This window comes from Stegastes partitus, unplaced genomic scaffold (genome assembly GCF_000690725.1).
Source record: "Stegastes partitus isolate 25-593 unplaced genomic scaffold, Stegastes_partitus-1.0.2 Scaffold490, whole genome shotgun sequence".
Classification (NCBI taxonomy): domain Eukaryota; kingdom Metazoa; phylum Chordata; class Actinopteri; family Pomacentridae; genus Stegastes; species Stegastes partitus.
Genome location: NW_007578221.1, coordinates 237,828 through 257,431, shown reverse-complemented (window position 1 = coordinate 257,431; position 19,604 = coordinate 237,828). Strand labels below are relative to the sequence as shown.

Genomic DNA, 19,604 nt, shown 5'->3' with positions numbered 1-19,604 from the left:
GTTGGTGATTCATTTTCTTTCAGCCCGTTAGTCACCAGGTTTGCTGTACAACATACAGAACAGTGCATGATGCTTTATATCAGCCTGACATGTGCACACGGTGTTTTTGCTCATCAGGTCACACTACGAGTCACGATTACACTTGTTGGCGTCATGCATCAGCTGAGCATGGACTGTATCTGTCGCTTCAGTCCACACATCTTCAAGTTTAGATTACGATGAGTGTGAGTGGACGAGTCGCGGCGCCGAGAGGGGGGACCTCTAGCATGTGGAGTCGGAGTGACGAGTATTTGTTGATAATGAGAAATTCCTTTCTATTTTAGGTGTGTTATTGTCAGCAGACGCCTGTTCATACGCTGTTCATTTAGAGCAATTCAGCAGCTTGGTTTGGTCGTTGTTCAGACGGAGGAGCCAGATTCAGGCCTTCATGTTGTACTGAGACTGCATTACGCACGTGGGATGGCAATTTTGGAAATAATCCGAATTCCTCTAAAACTAAACCGTGTTCCTTGTGCATGAACCCACCAATGAAATCATCAGTCAGTCCCACGCGTCTGGGAGAAGCTCTAGCAGAGAAACTGGGACCTTTAGCCCTTCGCGAATACTGTTGCCGACTGTCGATATTTGGTGGGCAGACTCCAACTCAGACGGCCCCTCTCTCGCTCGCTGCCGTCGGGCTATTTATGGTGCTCTGCTCTTCGCACCACGTCGCCATCGGGCCCACATTCCCTCATGCTCCAGCATCCTCTTATATTCTCCTGACTTGTGTCAAGTAGTGCTCAAAAATATCCCCTTGATGGCTGCGACCTGCACAGGTGCGTGATGGACTGTGGGTGCAACAGACTACAACACAGGAATGAGGAAAGTTTATTTATAAAGCGTGATTCACACACAACAGTGAGTGCTGTACTGTTTTTTTGCACACAGTAAAAATAGGACATACCAGAATATGTTTGGTGATTTGTGACGGGCTATTGGCTCCTCAGTAATGATCCCGCGGTGTTTGTGTACCCGAGGTTTCCTGCCGTGTATCTTCACAGGCCATTTGTGGGGCATTTATTTATACAAAATCTCTCGACGGTATTTCAGGCGGATTCATTTTTAGCGCGCTATGGCTGGCTGGTCAACTTCCACCGTGGAATTCAAGAAGTAGACCATCAGAGAAGTAGTTCAAGGAAAATAGGAGCGTCCCCTGAATGTCACTGGTTTGAATCATCCGTCGAGAAATCCCAGGGTTGGCTTTTTTTTTTTTTTTTTAAATTACATCGCGTTTATTAGCAGCAGCATAAGAGGAGGGTCGGCTCACATCTTTAACCTGCCTGCCTGCCTTTGTTTGGTGCTGCATCTGACAGTTATTTTCTTCAGTGTTTAGTGATTTTGGTTAATTTATGACCTGTTGAACACTCACAGGTCACAGTTTACAATAATCCAAGACCAAGAAAAGCAACAGGTCCTTACTTCATGAGAACATAAAGTATTTATGTTGGCTAACCGTTTGCTGTCTCTTCTAACTACTGTAAAGCCAGCATACTGTGACTCAGGGAGGAAAACCCAGACTTGGAACCGGTCCTCATTCACAGCGAGCTCCTCACATGCAGCCCGAGATAAGACGCGTAAACGCCCACAGGGAAATGGTCAAACCAAACCGTTGGCTCAGCTTCTGTGCAGAGCTGTAACTTTTGACCATTATGTCGAACGCACACCTCAAACGTTTTGGAGAAGCTGTGGAGTTGCAAAAGAGTGTTTTGTCACTCGGCTCGGTTGCGCTTCTCGGATTGGTCAAACATCCTCAATCTTTGTTCTTCAGTTAAGAGCTGGACTTTGTCCGCAGACCCGACGTGGCCTCGGTGGTGGAGACTCGTCTGCTGCCTTCTTATCTGCTGTGTCTCGCACACAGCACTCAGCAAAGTCAGCCTGGTTTGGCATCTCTGGCTCTGTTCTCATGATCTCTTTCACATCAGTTACTCAGAGACATGTATAAGAGGATGTCTACTGATCCACAAACCCGGCACTCTGACCTCTCAGATATTAACCGGTTAGCGCAGAGGATGCACCTGTATACATTTGCACTCTTTTTGCATAGAGCATTTGGAAATGAAATGCTTGGCTGCAGACAGGCAGGCTGTTCCCATCGGTTCCGCTTCATTAGCCGGGCTCTCGGCTGCGAACCAAAAAACGGCAGTTAGCACGACCTTGATCCTGGATATTATTTGCAGTTGAAGAAAATTGCTGTGATTAAAGGATGTTCTTTTATCCAGAGCAGTAAGGGAAACCCTGAGGGAGGAATGCCGTGAGATGTCAGGATCTTTGCACGCCCTGAGCATTACTTTTTAATTCTTGTTGGCAGGCAGTGATGGAGCTGGTGGAGAATGATTCTGGCAGGTTTAGTCAGGACTTCTGTGATGGTGTTGCTAGTCGGTATAATCAGTGATCGCAACGTAATAGCTGCAAAATATCCTCAGTCGGTTTTGGCTCCAGTTACTGGTCCCATGGAAAAGGGTGTTCGAGTCCAGCTTGGTTTATGGTAAAAGTTTCCAAGGACCCAAAGCTTTGAAAGTACGAGAGCACGTCAGATGATCAGAAACCCAAAAAGGTTGGTCTGTACAAAGTTTTAAAGGCACACCATAATAGCACAACGCGACGCACGAGGACCTGAAAAGGAAACGCAAAGAAGCTATTTTGGAAGATGCGTGTCTACAAAAGGCAAAACCGCTGTAGGTGTTCATCAGGCGAAAAGGTTCTAGTGTCAGCTGCTGAGTAAGCTCATAAAGCGGAAAACTGAAGTATAAATAGATAGAAAAATAGTCTCGTATTGAAAAGTGCACAGCAGGAAAACTGTTGACTCTAAACAAGCCAAAGCAGGCCTGATAACTAACATAACTACAAGTTATTTTGTGGATATTTTTCTTGATTTTTCTAAGTTTTTCTACACATTTTTTTTAAAAAAGAATTATCAAGAGAGCCTGTTGTAATGAGCCACAGATTAAAGTCTCAGATGTCTTGACCAACAGTGGAAAAAACCCAAAGATATTCGCTTTACTGTCAGTCACAGGAAAGAAAAGAATCCCACCTGAAAAACTAGAACCAAGAAATGTTTGTTTAAAGGATAACTAAACCTGTTACTCAGTTATCGGTATAGTTTAATATTCTGTCAACTGAGTGGCTGCTGCAGCTCTAAACCATGACGGGATTCTTGACCTGCTGACTTCATTAGAGTTATAAGAATTATTACTTTTCTTATAAACACTGCGCAGGATTATTTGGTCTCTCCACTCACTAACATTAAAAACAAGAATTCTGTGTTGCCAGACCAGAAGAAGATCATTTTATTGACCCTTAAATGATCATTTTATGTAGAGGAACAGATGCCTGGAAGGAAAGACGTAGAGTTCGTCCATGAGGCCGAGCACGGCGGTAAATCTGAGACATTCCATCGTTGATTAACTCCTCTGCTCGGACATCTTTCAGCGTCTGAGTGCCATCTCCAAAGCGAACATTTCAGGCGGTTTGTTCATTAATGCCGCACAGTGAAAGGTGACATATCCTCGTTACCCGCTGACCCCTCATATCTAACCAGCGGTTTAATAATTAACAAAACCCAGCGGTGTGTCTAAGTGGAGCTTTCCACATCCGTGTGTTTGGTGAAAGCTTAAGATTGTGTTGTTAGTTGTTTAAGTTGTGCCGTTGTGTTGCTGCGGTTTAGCTGTCACCGATTAATACGCCATAAACAGGGTTTCAGAACCCGTTCGTTGGTTTTACACTCTGTCAGCTGCAGCCAGTAGCGTGACAAATATACAAAAAGGTTAGTTCTACTTGGTTAGCTGTCTGGCTTCAAGTACGTGCACCCAGTGTAGCGTTTGTTCCATCTGTGTTTGTGTGCAGTTAATATCAAAATGCATAACAACAGGATTTCCTGTCTTGCACTTGACCAAGAAGCTCAAACGGTTCGGCTTGAGTGCAAAATGTTGAGAGGAAATGTTAGGATAGGTTATTGTTTAGATTTAAGATCTATTTTTGATGCACTGGAAACAACTTTCACCTGCCTGCAGACACAATCTAGATAGATGTGGATGTTGTTCGAGGCCTCCTCACACCTGGAGTTACCCTCTCTGCCCCCGGGACTGTTTGGTTCGTCAGACGTCTGCGCACTTCCGATTTATAGGAGTGGCGTTCTGGACTCGCTTCACAGAAAATGGCAAAGAATAGCAGCGCCAAGTAGTACATAGAGATCTTTTAAAAGTCCTGAACGGATGGAGCAGGAGCCGAACAGACGTGCACGCAGCAACATGTCGGCGTGAGCAAGAAGCACTCAATTATGAAGCCCGAGGAGGGAAAATAACACGGGCGAGCACGAATATGTGTAAGCAAACCCCAAATCCCCAGAAACAGCTATTAGACCTGAACAAGTGAAAGTCTAGTGTCTGTGGTGGGGAGAACATCTGTGACTCCTGGTCTTTCCGTAATTGCAGCGATCCCTCACGTTTTTCCCCAGCGAGCTCGTAATAATGGTCTGCATTGTGTGTACAGTATGTAGGGTTGGTATCTGTTTCATGTCAAGAATGTGAGCCCCGTGCAAGACAGGAGGTGTTGTTGTCTTTGTTCCACCGCCTGTGCACGCTCTGCTGTCGGCCAGGATGTTTACCTGCACCGGGGTAACCAGACTCCAGGCTTTCTGCAATAATTGGATTTCTGCAATGTCATGCATACAAGAAATCTTGTTTTCCACAATTGAGATAGAGGATCAAAGTAATTCTTCTCCCCTGTGAGACTCTCCTGGAGACAGCTGAGTGTGCGAGCTGCTGATCTGGTTTGGCTTAAATGACCAATGGAGACACGTGCATTTAATGCAATATAAAGAGACCTCTTGTGTTTTGTTTGTTTTTTACCGGACATACAGGTTGTGCCTGTAAATGCTCAAATCCTAAATTTGAAGCATTACACAGCCGCTCTAGATAATCTAATCCTGAGCTGTGTTGTTTTGCTAATCAGCAGAGCGAGGCTGGATAAAGCTGCCATGTGTTTCTCCCACTTGAACTACAAGTTGTTTCTTGCTTTTTAACTTGAATTATAACCTGAATCACAAAGAGCCATTTAAAGGCTTGTAACTTGCTTTAATGTTTTAAAAAAACAACTTAATTTTTCTCAAACTGTACATTTCTGCATTATGTTTTCAGAAACACTGTTTTAGCTCCAGTCTCTAAAAGCATAGTTTGCTCTGCTGGCCCGACAGAAACCAGTCCACCTCGTTTACTCACCTACATCTATTAGCATATGCAGGTAAGAGGTTTTCTGTAGGAGAGAATAGCAAACTTCAGCGTGGAGTTTGTAAGTTTAACATAAAAGCAGCTATCTAATGTATTAAAGAAGAGGTAGAAACACAAACAGTATCACATGAGCTCTTTATGTCTGTGCTGTCAGCTTCATTACAGCTCTGCCTGCACCTGAACGTGTATATAACGGCTGCATTTTGTAATGATTTGGACTTCAGGTTTTTGGCGATAAAGGCAGCAGTGGAAAAGATCTCCAGTGCTTTATTCCTCCAAGTGGGAGATATTCAGCTCCTTATCGTCTGTGTCAAAACTAATCGCTCACATTTGAGAAGCTGGAACCAGAGATTTTGCGTGTTTGCTTAAAAATAGCTGCAGCACTTGTTTACCTTCCTGTGGACGGAGTAATGATTAGATTAATTGTTGCAGCTGTTGTAAATACAACACCGCCGCTCCACACAGCGACACTGATCAGCAGCAGCAACGGGAGGATTATCTGAAATCTAAAATATCTACTCTACACGCAACAATAGGTGTTCACATTCTTCCTCCCGTGCGTTGCCATTTCTCTTTTTCCTTCACTCGCGGCGTTTGTTATCTTGTAGAGGGAAGTTCCTGCAGCTTTTCAGCTCATGTTAAACAACAAAACAGGTTTTCTGAGCTTCTCATACCTGATATTTGTCAAGTGACCCTCCTCTCGCTCAGCTCCTCACACCGCTTGTTTCGTCTGTTTTCAGATCCAGCGCCCCCTCCCCTTCCTCGCGCTCCCTGATTCCTGCTCCCCATTGGCTGCTGTTCCCAGAGGGCGGAGATAACTATGGGGTAAGAGAGCTGCAGGGAGACACCAAGACGACACAAGCTGAGGAGGCCTGCTCACCTGCACAGGTAAGAAAGCACAACATGCACCTTCAGAAGCGATGCTCTGCATCGAGCGTAGGCGGTACGTCTCTTCAAAGGAAACACGTCATACCGAATTTAAATACACAAGGATGTTTGAATTTAAATGTGCTTTGAAGTTCTTGCATTTATTTGGAGTTGTAATTGGTGTAGGAAGATGAATAAATAACAAAACCGCCTTCCTCCTCTTGTATCAGCAACTGTTTAACCCCATAAAGCGACATTTAAACGTGTCCAAACCCAACCAGGAAGCTCATTTTGACCAGTTAAAGCTCAATGACAAGCCATTAACCTGCCATTGTTCTCTGCTGTCTCACGCCCATCCCCCACACAGGTGAGATGCCTCACCTCACTGAACCTTTTATCAGGTGGAAACTAGAATGGTCAAACACAGCTCGGCATTGTCTGCTCGATTGCTGCCAGATCTAATCAGAGAGCCGCTGACATGCTGGTTACCCGACATGTGTTCCATGTGGTGGAAACGGAAAAAGAGTAAAAGCAAAAGTAGCTAAAACACAAAATAACAGGAGCAGTAATGCAGACCGGTACACCACCGCTGTTTATCAGGACCTGAATAATCAGCATGAAGCAGAATTATGACCAAAGTCAACACAGACTGAAAATGTATGAGCTTTGTAGAAGTAGAAGAAAGAATAAAGTCGACTGTGTGGGACAGACAGTTTTGCCTCTGACTTATCAAGCAGCCATGATTGATGACAACAAAATCCAGATGTTTTCATCTTTTCTTACAAGAACAAACATGTGAGATGAGGTCTGTCAAGAAAGCTGCTTAAATAAAGTATTAAAATAAAAAAATCAAACATCGCCTAAACAATTATGTTATGATCCCACCTTTACTGCAAACTCCTGTGGGTTAAAGGCTTTATTAGTATTTTAATGTTGTGGTGGTTAGAACTGTTGCCTCGCAGCTAGAAGGTCGCTGGTTCGCGTCCCGGTGAGGACACCCGGGATCTCCATGTTCTCTCCGTGCAGCGTGGGTTCTCTCCGGGTTCTCCGGCTTCCTCCCACAGTCCAGAAACATGCTGAGGTTAATTGGTGATTGTAAATTGTCCGTAGGTGTGAATGTGAGTGTGCTTGGTTGTCTGTCTCTAAGTGTAGCCCTGTGATAGACTGGTTACCTGTCCAGGTGAACCTGCCTTCACCCTGAGTCAGCTGGGATAGACTCCAGCCCCCCATGACCCTGGTGAGGATTAAGGTGTAGAGATGATGGATGGATGGATAGTTTTTAAGGTCCTATGTGATCATTTATTGGTGTTATTAGAAATAAGGTTCACATTTTGAAGGCAGTAGCTTCTGTATTTAAACCAAACCAGACAAGGAGATGTTCTCTTTTAAAAAACTACTTAAACCCATTTTACACATAAATTTGTCGTCCATCTACGTGGTCCAGTGTCGACTGTCGCTGCAGCTGTTGTCGAATAATCAGGATAAAACGTGGACTGCATGAGTTCCTTCTGTACTGCCATTTCAGTGTTATGTTAAGCACTTACGCCACAACGATTTTTTATTTGTCCCAAAGGTTAAAAATAGATTACAAATTCAAACATGCGTGGCTTTAAACAAAGAGGGAAAGGTCAGGTCTCTGTTGTTAAAGAGGCATGGGAATCTGGGGATCACTTAAATAAATAAAACCACTTTGTGCCATTGAGGCGTTGCACAAAGTCTACACAAGCAGAGCAGTGAAACAAACAGTTTATTCATCGTTCAAGCCCGTCTTAGACTGCAAGTAATGACCGCAGTCACTCTGGGTTTTGTCCTAATGTTCTTTGTGACTGCGCTAAACTTCATTATCACAACATCTGGTCACTTCCTTCACAGCTACAGTAGGTTGTCATGTTTACACACTTCCATTACGGACTCTGTTAAGCAGAAACTTGTGAGAAAGTCGAACATGGAACGCACCTTCCTGTGTCGTTCTGTTTTGTCGTTCATGAGAGCTCTGCATCGCTGCTGATATATTAGGCTAGCAGAACCTCCGGTGTGGCTCCTTTCTGCTTCGTATGTCTTTTTAAAGACACTGCGTTTACGCTCTGTGTATGAAACCGGTCTTATTTATGGCACTGTGTGAAATTCTAAGCTTTTAAAGCGATGATGTTTTCAGAAATAGTCCCACAAATGGTTTTCTGCTTCACGTGACACACTTTAAAACTGCACCAAGAGTTTTTTGCGGTACTTCGCAGGTCGACTCGGAGTGAATTTAGTCTCTCAGTGTTTCTTCAGATGATCACAGAGATGCTGAGGTCAGGCTTCTGTAGGACTAAATGATGTGAAGTAAACATCGAATTGTTTTAAATTTTTCTGACGGATATTACAGTTGGATTTGTGATATATAAAGTCAGGCTTCGATTCAGTTTTTACTGCGTCAGTCACTGCTGTTGAGTAATAAGATTCAAACTGAAACACTGGGGATAAAACTGAACCGTTTTATTATGTAAATGTACCCAAATAATGTAAATAATACTCCACAATGATTTTAAGCAAATTTATGAGTCATTTAAATATTGAGATAAATACCCAATAATAATATTTATAACTTTGATAACTTATCACTTAAACCCTAACCCTACTAATTTAAATATTACGGTACTATATGTATAATAGATTTAAAGGTGTCATAGAGCATCATCACATGAGATGCCATCAAAAGTCAGACAGTCACACCAGGTGGACGGCACACATCTGTGAATCCCACGTCAGACACGCTGCATAATGAATATATTAGACTTAAGTCTTTGTGCTGTGCAAATTGCTCAAGTTTCAAATCCCAGTTTTGATGTGAAACCCGTTTCATTGTTTAGCACGAGTGAAGACTTGTTGTTGTTCTTGTCCCTGAAGTAGCTTCGTGTCCTCAGTGTTTGGGATCATGGTGCTGCAGAATAAATTTGAGAATGAAGCGTCTAAAGCGCCTTAACCTTTTGCACGATGCTGTAAGTCGGTACAAACAGCGTCTGGCTTCTGCAAAGTTTGCACAAAGACGACCACAAGTCTAAACCACAGCAGCAAATGCTGTGTTTGGATACTGAAGGGAAAACACTAACTTGAAGTGGGGATGCTTCCTTCTGTCATATATCATATCTATCCATTTGAATATTAGAAAACTTGCCAAAGCAATGCTCCCTATCAACACTACTGGTGAAGCTCATGGAGACCCTCGTTTTCTTCCGCTTAGACCACAGCAGCTTATTATTGTCTAAATCATGCAGCAGACTAAACAGGAACACACCGGTCCGGCCGAACCACCCCGGCTACCCATTCATTACAGCACTCACTGTGAGATTCTGTGTATGTCTTCTACGTGATCTGGTTTTGCTCTTCGTCTCAGGACTCTTAACCTCTTATGTAACCGAGACCCGGATCAGAGAATCGGTCCAGGTTTAAAACAAAAGGGGACCATGCTTTTAAGATTTTAGCAACAAACTGCTCAGTCAGTGCCTCCGTTTAATAAGATGAACCTGCACAGATTGGTGTTTGCATCATATTCCATCATGTTTTCTAGTCTTCTCTTAATGTTTTGTTGTTGCTCTTCTATGCAAAACGCCGTGTAGCTTCGGTTCTGACTGCTGCTACAGAAATAAAGTTAATTATAGTCATTTAATCTGCTCTGCTGCGTGGCATTGCAACACAACTGGAAGTGTGACTTAGGACGCATTATACAGCAGCCAGTCCTGATTCACTAATAACGTCGGCTAAAGCAGCACTAACCAAACACAGATGCCCCGTCAGGCCTGTGCAGGTAGGTCTGTGTTTATCCTCGCACTGCTGATGGTTAATTGCACGTCCGGAAGCTGCGGTCTCGTCTACATGCTGTTTAGCTTTCTTCTCAACAAGCCCACCTTCCCCCACCCACTCATTTCCCAGAAGTCCCTCCTGTTTGTATGGGATGCAGAGGACAGGAAAGCTTAATTATCCATGAGAAAGAGAAGGAGAGAGGAGGGGTCAGAGCAGAGAAGCTTGTCCATGTTGATAATATAACGCTGATGCACTGCCAGCGTCATGCATCATCGTCCCGCGCTGCCGTCAGAGAGGGGAGGGGGGTCTTTCCTCTTGGTTTCCTGAGCATACGAGTGAAATTCAAGAGAAGGGAGGAAGGGGCGGACGCAAGGGTGGGAGGTAAACAAGGTGTAGGGAGCAGGAAGAAGGAGAGCAAACAGGAGCAGCAGTGCAGACTTGTTGCTAGGATGCTGAGAGCAACTCGATACAGAGGCAGGAAGGATACAGGAGGGAGGCACTGATCCGTTTAAACAGCACACAGCTCGCCTTTGATACCACTTAGATTCCTTATCAGTGTTAGTGACACTTTTATTTATTATTTAACACCTGTCAGGGATGCTTTATGATGCTGCATGATGCTTTTCCTAACGTTGTCTTCTGTGTGTGAGCGTGATGTGTAGCTTAAGTTGTTGTGTCATGTCTCTGTCTGTATCTTCAGTTCAGTCCGTTGGTCCACCGTCACCAGAATTAGATGTTCAGTTATTATGAAAATGAAACCAAGTACGATCAAAATGCCAAATAATCTGTAGTTTCCGCTTTACAAACTCATTTCTGTGGTTGTTTGCGTGACACACATGTCTGATTTTAAATCAGATATTTTCCGTTTGTGTCCTGCTGGCGTTGTCGTTTCACAGCAGTTCAATCAAACCGTCGCTCTGCTCAGAGATCTGTTAGCACCACTGTAGCTTTGTTGTTGTTGTTGTTGTTCTGACTTAAACTGTCAAGAACTCCAGAAAATGTTCTTTCCCTAAATGACCCCTAATGTGTCCCAGATGCTGACTTTCCGTCTGAACCGTTGCCTCTGTTCTGGAGCAGAAGCTGCATTCTTTCTGTCATTTATTTTGTGTCGGTGTCATCGTCCAATCATCGACGGCTAAACGGTTTATGTTTCCTCTGCAGCCCCACAGTTCAAAATGAGAAGTTCGGTTAGCGAGGCTTATTGCGTGTCATCCCTGCTTTCTGTTTCCTCACAAACATGGGTCATAAGTGTAATGAAAGAGAAACCACATCGACGAATGGGCCTCATTTTGATTGGTCAGAAGCACACGGCTGCATAAATGTGCCAATGATAGTGTGCTATGTTTATATTGTTGTGTAATTAAATTAATTAATATCAGGACTACAGCAGACGGTATTTTTCTTAATAGGTTTGATCACTTTCAATTTGTTTAAGAAAAGTTAGCATCATAGGATGAGTGTGCTTCATCAGTGGCCTCACTCTGAACAGTGGGTTTTTTACATTTCCACTCACTGTGGGTTCGTTTTTCGCTGCAACATAAAGTCCTGCACGTCTATGGAAACAGCACCGCCACGACTAGAAGGAGAGAGAACTCAGAAATGTCTTTTATGTGGTTAAACAAGTTATGATGATGAAAATGAAAAAATAATAAGTTTTTCCCTCAATTTTCTGGAATCAACATAGACAGCATATTTTAAAGTGGTCACAGATGTTAGTACTGGGAAAAAAAGTCTACATGCTGTATATAATCTACGTCTTTAATCTGTTTACATGCTTGTCTCCTCTCTGCTCTGTGTAAACACTGCCTGCAGTTCAGCCAAAAACTCCCAGAGTCTCTGTTACGGTCGCAGCTGAAACACTGACGGCTTCACCGTCGCACCGAGGAGGGAAGAACTTCTTCTTTTATGCAAGATCTGGTCAAAGCTAGTGGTCTGTTTTGGTAAATGTTTAAAACCAGGCATGTAAAATTAAGCAATTTTAATGAAACACGATGATTTTGAGCTCTGATTTAGTTTACTTTTAGTTTCACAGACGAGTACTTCAAGGAACATCTGAAAGCTGACAACCAGACTGTTCTCTCACTTTCTGGTTCTGATAAACGGTATATTTAGGTTTTGTTTTTTTTAGGTTTAGTTTTTACCAGCTGCCAGGTTTTGGGCTTCAGAGGGTTAATGCAAACTGTGGCTCAAGCAGACATACAGTTAATGTGGCAGCAAGAACAGAAAGCAGATAGAAGCAGATTAGAGGCCCAGAAAGTCCGAGCAGAGACATTTTCAGAGAGGCATGGCAAAGCGAGAGTTATCAGCGAGCGTGTGCCAAAACAGAAACCCGAGGCAGAGTCCAACCTTCTCAAAGGCTGCATTGTTTGTTCAGACTCACATGTCGTCCCCTTTTCTGTTTTGGTGCCAAACAGAACCAACTTTGGGACAATGCCTCCTCAAATATTTGACTTTAATAAAACTGTCCTCTGACATAATATTGCCACGACTAAGCAAACGGCATCAGCGGAGGCAGCCTGTTGCTGGTGTGTTACATAACTGCTGGGATTCCAGGAGTTCTGCTCTCATGCTCGGTCCACGATGTTCAAACGTGACTTCAGGTGAACCTTTTTTTTTTTTGCTAATTTTCTAATTGTTTTGTCGGGTTTTGTTTGGACTGCAGCAGCCAGAAGTCGTGCATGCACCTCTGTGCTCCGTCTTGCCGGCTGCTGCACAGACACGCTGATGTGCATGAACACACCTCAGCGCTCTCCACCTGGCATCCTGATCTGCAGAGTTTGCAGAAGGATTTTCTCACTTACAGTTGTGCAACGAAAGAGTCTGATGACGGCGTGAGATAGCAGCAGCAGCAGCAAATAGAGAACAATATGCGGTTAGACTTGTGGTTTAGAAAAAACAGCTTAAGCCTTGTTGTCAGCACCACCCTTGTAAAATTTATGTGAATAAAAACAGCATCTGAGCACTGCCCCCCCTCGTCTTACTGCTGAACAAAACACAGTTTAACCCTCTGATTCCCAAAACCTGCCTCCAGGATTGAAAGACGGGTTATTTTTACACCATTTATCAGCGCAAAAAAAACTGAAAACACAAAGAGCCTTGAACTAGTCATCTGTTATTTTAGGTTTTGTCGGGAAAATGAACTAAATCTGTGCCTAAAATCCTGATATTCATGGAGATTACTTCATTCTACGTGTCTTATGTAACCATTTGTCAACGGTGAAGCCACGACTGACTCACCTGTGACCAACACTGGCGTGACAAATATTCACTTTACCGTTGAACTGCAGGCTGAGTTTACGCAGAGCAAATAGAGTACGACGACGAAAACTAATTCAAAATGCAACCGGTGGAATATCTACACGATACTATAGGCACATGGAAAATGTTGATTCCATTTTTATTCATTTTATTTTGTTGTTGAGTTCCGGATAACTTTTTTTTCTGATTTCTGTCTCCTTCTAGCCGAGCTCGTGTTGCTTCCATAGAGGAGCAGGACTTCATAACGCAATTAAAAAAACACGCTCACAGTGAATGAAAACATCACAGGAACACAAAACGACCAGAAACTAGAACACAGAGGAACATGAAAGACAACAGGCTAGCTTTAGTTTTATCCCAGCTGTTGGTTTTGATCTTTACCGAATGAATACCATCAGTTCCTGAGTTTGACCTCTGACCTTCCTGTTCAGAAAAGGGGCTTCAGTAGATTAACACTGATACCATTTGCGTCTCCATACGCCGGTCTTGACACCGTTGTGGCACCACTTGTTGTGTGTGTTTGGATTCTCAGGCTCCCCTGAAGTCTCCTGCAGCAGCTTTCCATGAAATGTTTTGGCAGAAATGAGCAGCTTCATGTGACTTCAGTGTCACGCTGGTCTTGTGGTTGAAACCTCTTGTCTTCCTTTTTTATCAGTGATTTTCTCAGTAAAGAGAGAAGTGGTGACACGACACTCCAGAGTGTTGCCCTACCCGTGACGAGGCGTAAAAACTAAAGCACATGATCATGACGCTGAACTTCCTACACATCAGCACCAGCTCTCTGTCAGGGCTGGTCCGAATAGCAATCTCTGTTCTCCGGATATTTGGCCCAATTAATGACAAATATCCCGAATATTGGGGAGGAGGGGAAGAATATTAGGAGATCAAAATTGATATTCCAGCACAGTGAACGAATAGCCCTACTGTCTGTTAAATGGGTCGAGCCTTCCAGGTCACCGGTCCAGTGGTGCTGAGTGTTTATGTCCTCTAACTCTTGGTTTCTTTCTGTGTGTCCAGGTGGTGTCGAGTGCCGGACTCGGTCATGGCGCTGCTGCGGAGGAGGCTGAAGCTTGTGGTGACCGTGATGATGGTGAACCTCTTCATCTTCATCCTCATCTCCCGAAGTAGCAGCCAGGACAAAAACGGAGGCCACAAGGTCCAAATCCCTTCCAAGCCCTTCTGGACCAAACTGGGTCCCAGCCCGGCGTACTGGAACCGCGAGCAGCAGATTCTGGACATCCAGAACAATCCCATCCTGATGGCCAACCTCAGCGGTGCAGAGCTGTCCGGCTGGCTCAACAGCAGCAGTCTGCCCTCCGACCCCTGTCGGCCCAACTTCAGGGTTACCACTCAGGTGAAAGACTACAACTCCCTCCCGGGCCGCTTCAAGGACTTCCTGCTTTACATGCGCTGCCGCTCCTACCCAATCATGGTGGACCAGCCCGATATCTGCAAGGAGCCGCCGTTCCTGCTGCTGGCCATCAAATCGCTGGCACCGCACTTTGACCGGCGCCAGGCCATCCGTCAGTCCTGGGGACGGGCAGGCGTCACAGCCAATCAGACGGTGGTTACTATTTTCCTCCTTGGCAACGCCACAGCTGGGGACCACCACCCGGACCTGTCCGGGATGCTGCACTATGAGAGCGTCCGCCACAAAGACATCATCCAGTGGGATTTCCGGGACTCTTTCTTCAACTTGACTGTCAAAGAGGTTCTGTTCCTGGACTGGATCCAGACTCGCTGCTCTGGCGCTCGTTTCATCTTCAAAGGGGACGACGACGTCTTCGTCAACACCTACCGCATCCTGGACTTCCTGAAGGGCCTGTCGGAGCCCAAAGCCAGGGACCTGTTTGTGGGTGACGTGATCACCAACGCAGGGCCGCATCGAGACAAGAAGGTCAAATATTTCATCCCTGAGAGCCTGTACGTGGGGACGTACCCGCCGTACGCAGGAGGAGGCGGATACCTTTACTCCGGTGACATCGCTGCTCGTCTGCACAACGCGTCGCAGCGAGTCGCGCTCTACCCGATCGACGACGTCTACACCGGGATGTGTTTTCGGAAGTTGGGGCTGGCCCCTGAGAAGCACAAAGGCTTCAGGACCTTTAACATAGAGGAGAAGTACAGGTCCAACCCCTGCGCTTACAAGAGCTTAATGCTGGTCCACCCGAGGACGCCGCAGGAGATGATCCAGATCTGGGCCTGGCTCAGCAGCCCGGGTCTGATCTGCCAGTGATGGCAGCCAGCAGGGAACTGAATAGAACAGCCCTAAAGGAGAAGACATGACGGGCTTGTTCCCAAAAGGCCAAAGTGACAAATACTTTATCCTGAACAGGGTCATGACTTAAACGTTGGCAGCTTTAAGTTAAGATATTATTAAAATGGCCACTTGGAGCCTCAGTTCAGCACAACGGACGCCTAGAGATGAGGAAGGACGCAACGCTGACGTCAGGTTCCAGACGTGCTAACCCTGCTTTACTGTCGGACGAGCTTCACCCAAAGTGAATGTGTCTTTGAGTGCTTATATTTATATCACGACTATTTATACGGCCTTTATGATGCTTTAACACTGTGTGTCGGCTCCACCACGGAGCGTCTCAATGCTGTATTAAATAAATAAGGAGACCAAGACCTGGGAAGTGTCCACCTGGGACCCGCTGATCAGAGGTAGACGACGCTGTAGCCGTGTTTCCATAGCGGGTTTTTATGAGCCTTTGGAAGCAGAGCAGTTGATTGATATGGCAAACTTTCAGGTAAACGGGCAACGGGTTCGTGTCCAGCTCCTTCTTCTACTGTTACAGCTCAGTAGCCTCTACTGCCCCCTGGTGACGACACTACACAGCCTCATTTATCCAAAGCAGTCGACAGAAAGAAGCTCATCCACATTTTTAAATATTCTTGGCGACATTTCAGGACTTTGCTACGGAAACACGGCTGGTGTCGGTGGAGTGATGCGACACAGCTTTGTGTTCAACACTTCTTCATGTCAAGGCTCAGTTCTCGGTACCACCAGTGTTCGACGCTTCAGCTGTAAAGTGGTTCCCTGTGAACACTTCCTTGTAGCTGGAGGCTTAGTTTGTGCTGCTATTCCCATCCACACTCCCTAAAGTATTTACGCTCAGACTGAACCAGTTTCTCCTCAGACAGACTTGTGTTTCGTTCACAGATCATTTATTCGTGCTTGAAGCCTCGAGCTCATACAGAAAACCCATTTTCATTTTTATTGATGACGCCTAGTTTGTCTGCTTCCCGTAGATGATGCCGTTTGTCCTGTTTGTAACGTGCCACAGCTTTGAAACGGGAACGAGCGAACGCACACTTGGCTTTCAGGAACCAGAAAGAGTCCGGTTCTGTGGAGCTCAGCGGGTCTGGGCTCGGGTTTGACGTGGATGGAAAAATCCAAAATGCTGTCTAATTCTGCTTCAGGTTCACAGGAGATAAAAACTCATGCTTGTATAAACCCTAAGTGCATTTTCAGAAACAGGCTGAACTCTTGGCTTTAGCTTGACTCAGAGTGTGTGTGTGTGTGTGTGTGTGTGTGTCTGTGTTTGTGTGTGTGTGTGTGTCTGTGTGTGTGTGTGTGTGTGTTGCTGTCAATGCTGCTTGTCGTGACGTCAGAGACGCTTTGAAACGCAGGTCAGACGTCGTACTTGAGCTACCAAAGCTTCCGTTATTCTGGTGTTTAGGAGATCGTGGCTGTTTTTAACCTGTTTTACTGTCGGTCCAGAGCTGTTGGTTTTAAACGACGGATCTTTTATTTAAGTTACTGCTCAGCTCACTGCTGTTTGTTTGTTTTACTCACTTTATGAGAGACCTGCTGCACATATTTACCCTGCAGCTGCATCACAACATGCTCCTTTTCACACTGAGGGTTTCATGATGACAGAGATGTGGTAGAATCGGGTCCACGGGTCGCTCTGCTCTGATCCGGTTCGCTCTAATCGTGGACTTCCTTCAGTATTCTCGCTCAGAATGTGACTGGACTCGAGTGAATCAGTGGTTTGCTTCAGACTGACCCTGGACCTGGTTCTTAAGAGCAGGTCGGTGGTTTCTGTCTCTGTTAGAGCTCCACCTGCTGGTCAGGATGGCGCACTGCACACAGCGGCAACCAAGTGACCCAGAACTAATTTATTCAACCATCGTTATCTCCTCATTCCCATCTCCTGTCGCTCTGAGGTGACGCCTGTAAATATGTGTTGTGGTGACTTTTAGCCTACATCGGTGACAGATGGTTGCCACGGTAATAACACGACAAACATCAAAGACAATCGGAGTGAAGCTCGTAATTATTCACACTATCTTAACTCCTCTCCTGTGGCCGGACGTCTCCGTGTAGGATAAAACAAACACTAAGGAAACAGAAGAATTCATGTCCATCTGAGTTATGTTGTTGTCACCGTGGTAACGGGTCACTGGCTGTTTGTGGCTACTTGAAATGTTTACATGTCTGTTGTTCATCGTAGAAGCGTTACTGCCTGCTTGCTTCACTGTTTGCTTCTGAAGGACCTTTTTATTATTTTGTAAGCGATGCAGAGCTGTGTGTGTGTGTGAACAGCCATCTGCTCAGCGCCGTTTATGGAGCTTCTGCAGATGTTCTGGGCAGAACGGCGACCCGGCATGTCCGGTTACCACCCGCCATCGAGCTGCAGCGATTAATCGATTAGTCAGACGTATCAGTGAGCGACTGTTAAAGGTGAAAACCTGTAGATTCTCTGATTCCAGCGTTTTAAATCTGAACTCTTTCTTCACTCCTCTGTGACGACAAACAGCTTTTTTAGGCACTTTAACGACTAATCGATTAATCGAGAAGCTGATCGCTCCATCGTCACACACCAATCAGGTTTCACATCAAACCCAGAGCAAAAGAACTCATCTGTTCAACCGCATCGTGATTCAACTTTTCCTTTGTCCGGTCGCCACGCAGCTCCTGCACTAGTCCGAGTCTGATGTCTGTATGTTCTGTACGTATAGGAACCATATTCAGCATGATCGCTTTGTGTCATCAAACGACTTGATTTATTTCAATAAAGTTATATTTTGCTGTTTTTGTACACGCTGGTCTGTGCATTTTTTTTGTTTCTGTTGAGTGTTTAAAGGTGTTTATGAGTCCAGAACATGTTGAGAAATCTACATTTATGAGCTGAAATGCTGCTTAAAGCTGCAGTTTGAAAGGAAATCAGTCGCACCAGGGAGAAGCCTGTAGGATCAGGATATCTGTAGCCTGTTACAATCACAAATAAACATGAAAGTAGAGCATTAAAGATGTATTTCAGGAAGTAAACTGTAGTAATCAGTGGTTTTGTGTGTGTGTGTAGTGGAGGCAGGTGAGCAGCAGGGGGCAGCAGTGGATCAACATCCAGTCTGTCCTGCAGCTCTGGAGGCAGGAATGTAAATAAATCTGAGTGGAAGACGTTCAGCAGCACGTAGAAGAAAGAAGCAACAGAATTTTATTTCTAGAACCTGCTCTGACTTCACTGATACAGCAGCTCCAAAGAAATATGCACAGAAAAATGTGCGCAGTAGGAATGTCGTTTTTTCTGAGCATATTTGCTTTTAAAGCGTCACAATAAAATAAAAATGAAAAAAATCATTTAAAAAAATTATAAATACATTTTTAAAAATAAAATAAATAAAATAATAATAATAATTTTTAAAATATATATTTTTATTATTTTATTTATTTGTCTTTATATTTCTACTTTTATTAGCCTTTTTTATGGATTCATTTTTTATTTTTCTTGCTTTATATCGCCACATTATTTATGTTTTATTTTATTTATTCCTCTTTTTATTTCCACTTTTGTTGCATTTTTCTTTTATTGATTTATTTTTATAATTTGCTGCTCTCACTGCTTTATTTACTAAAGTTTAATGAAAATCACTTTTTAAACATTTTTGTGGCCAAACATTTCAAAATAAAAGTCGTTTGTTTTCTGTGACTGACCTGCAGCTACTTGTGGTTCAGAAAACATCACTAGATGACACTAGATGACTAATTTGTGCTCAGAGATGAGACTTTTCATGACAGCTTCAGTTTTATTTAATCCATTTGTCTAATGATGAGAAACAACTGAGACATTTTCAGGTTTTTATCTTTGATTTAATTTCCTGACATGTTGTCGTTTAAACTCAGACTTCAGCTTCATTGGGCTGAAACTGGGTCGACTGGGAACGTTTCTTTTCTCTTTTTTAACCTTGTGAAGTTTTTGATTTGTGTGTTTTCTGCAGAGAATCGCTGATAAAGATCCAAATGACCTTTTAAGGGAACGCAGCTCGACTCAGACCCGGTTCTCATCAGATCTCTGCCAGGAGACGCTCCGAGTCCAGAAACAACGAAACGAGTTTAACTTCCTGCAGGAGTCGAGCTCGGCAGGAAAGAGAAGCTCAAAGCATCACAGTCGACTTAAACCTGCTCCATTAGTTACACAAGCT

The 19,604-nt window shown here is 44.4% G+C and overlaps 1 protein-coding gene across 1 annotated transcript in view; it reads left to right on the top strand.

Moving 5' to 3' along the window:
- b3gnt2b (UDP-GlcNAc:betaGal beta-1,3-N-acetylglucosaminyltransferase 2b) overlaps window positions 1-18,223 on the top strand; it is a 27,523-nt gene extending 9,300 nt beyond the window's left edge. Inside the window, exons 2-3 of the mRNA XM_008287213.1 lie at window positions 6,005-6,152; window positions 14,190-18,223. Of these exons, the coding sequence (XP_008285435.1) occupies window positions 14,215-15,408 (1,194 nt within the window). The 5' untranslated portion in view covers window positions 6,005-6,152; window positions 14,190-14,214 and the 3' untranslated portion in view covers window positions 15,409-18,223. The remainder of the gene's footprint in view (window positions 1-6,004; window positions 6,153-14,189) is intronic.
- The last annotated feature ends 1,381 nt before the right edge of the window (window positions 18,224-19,604 follow it).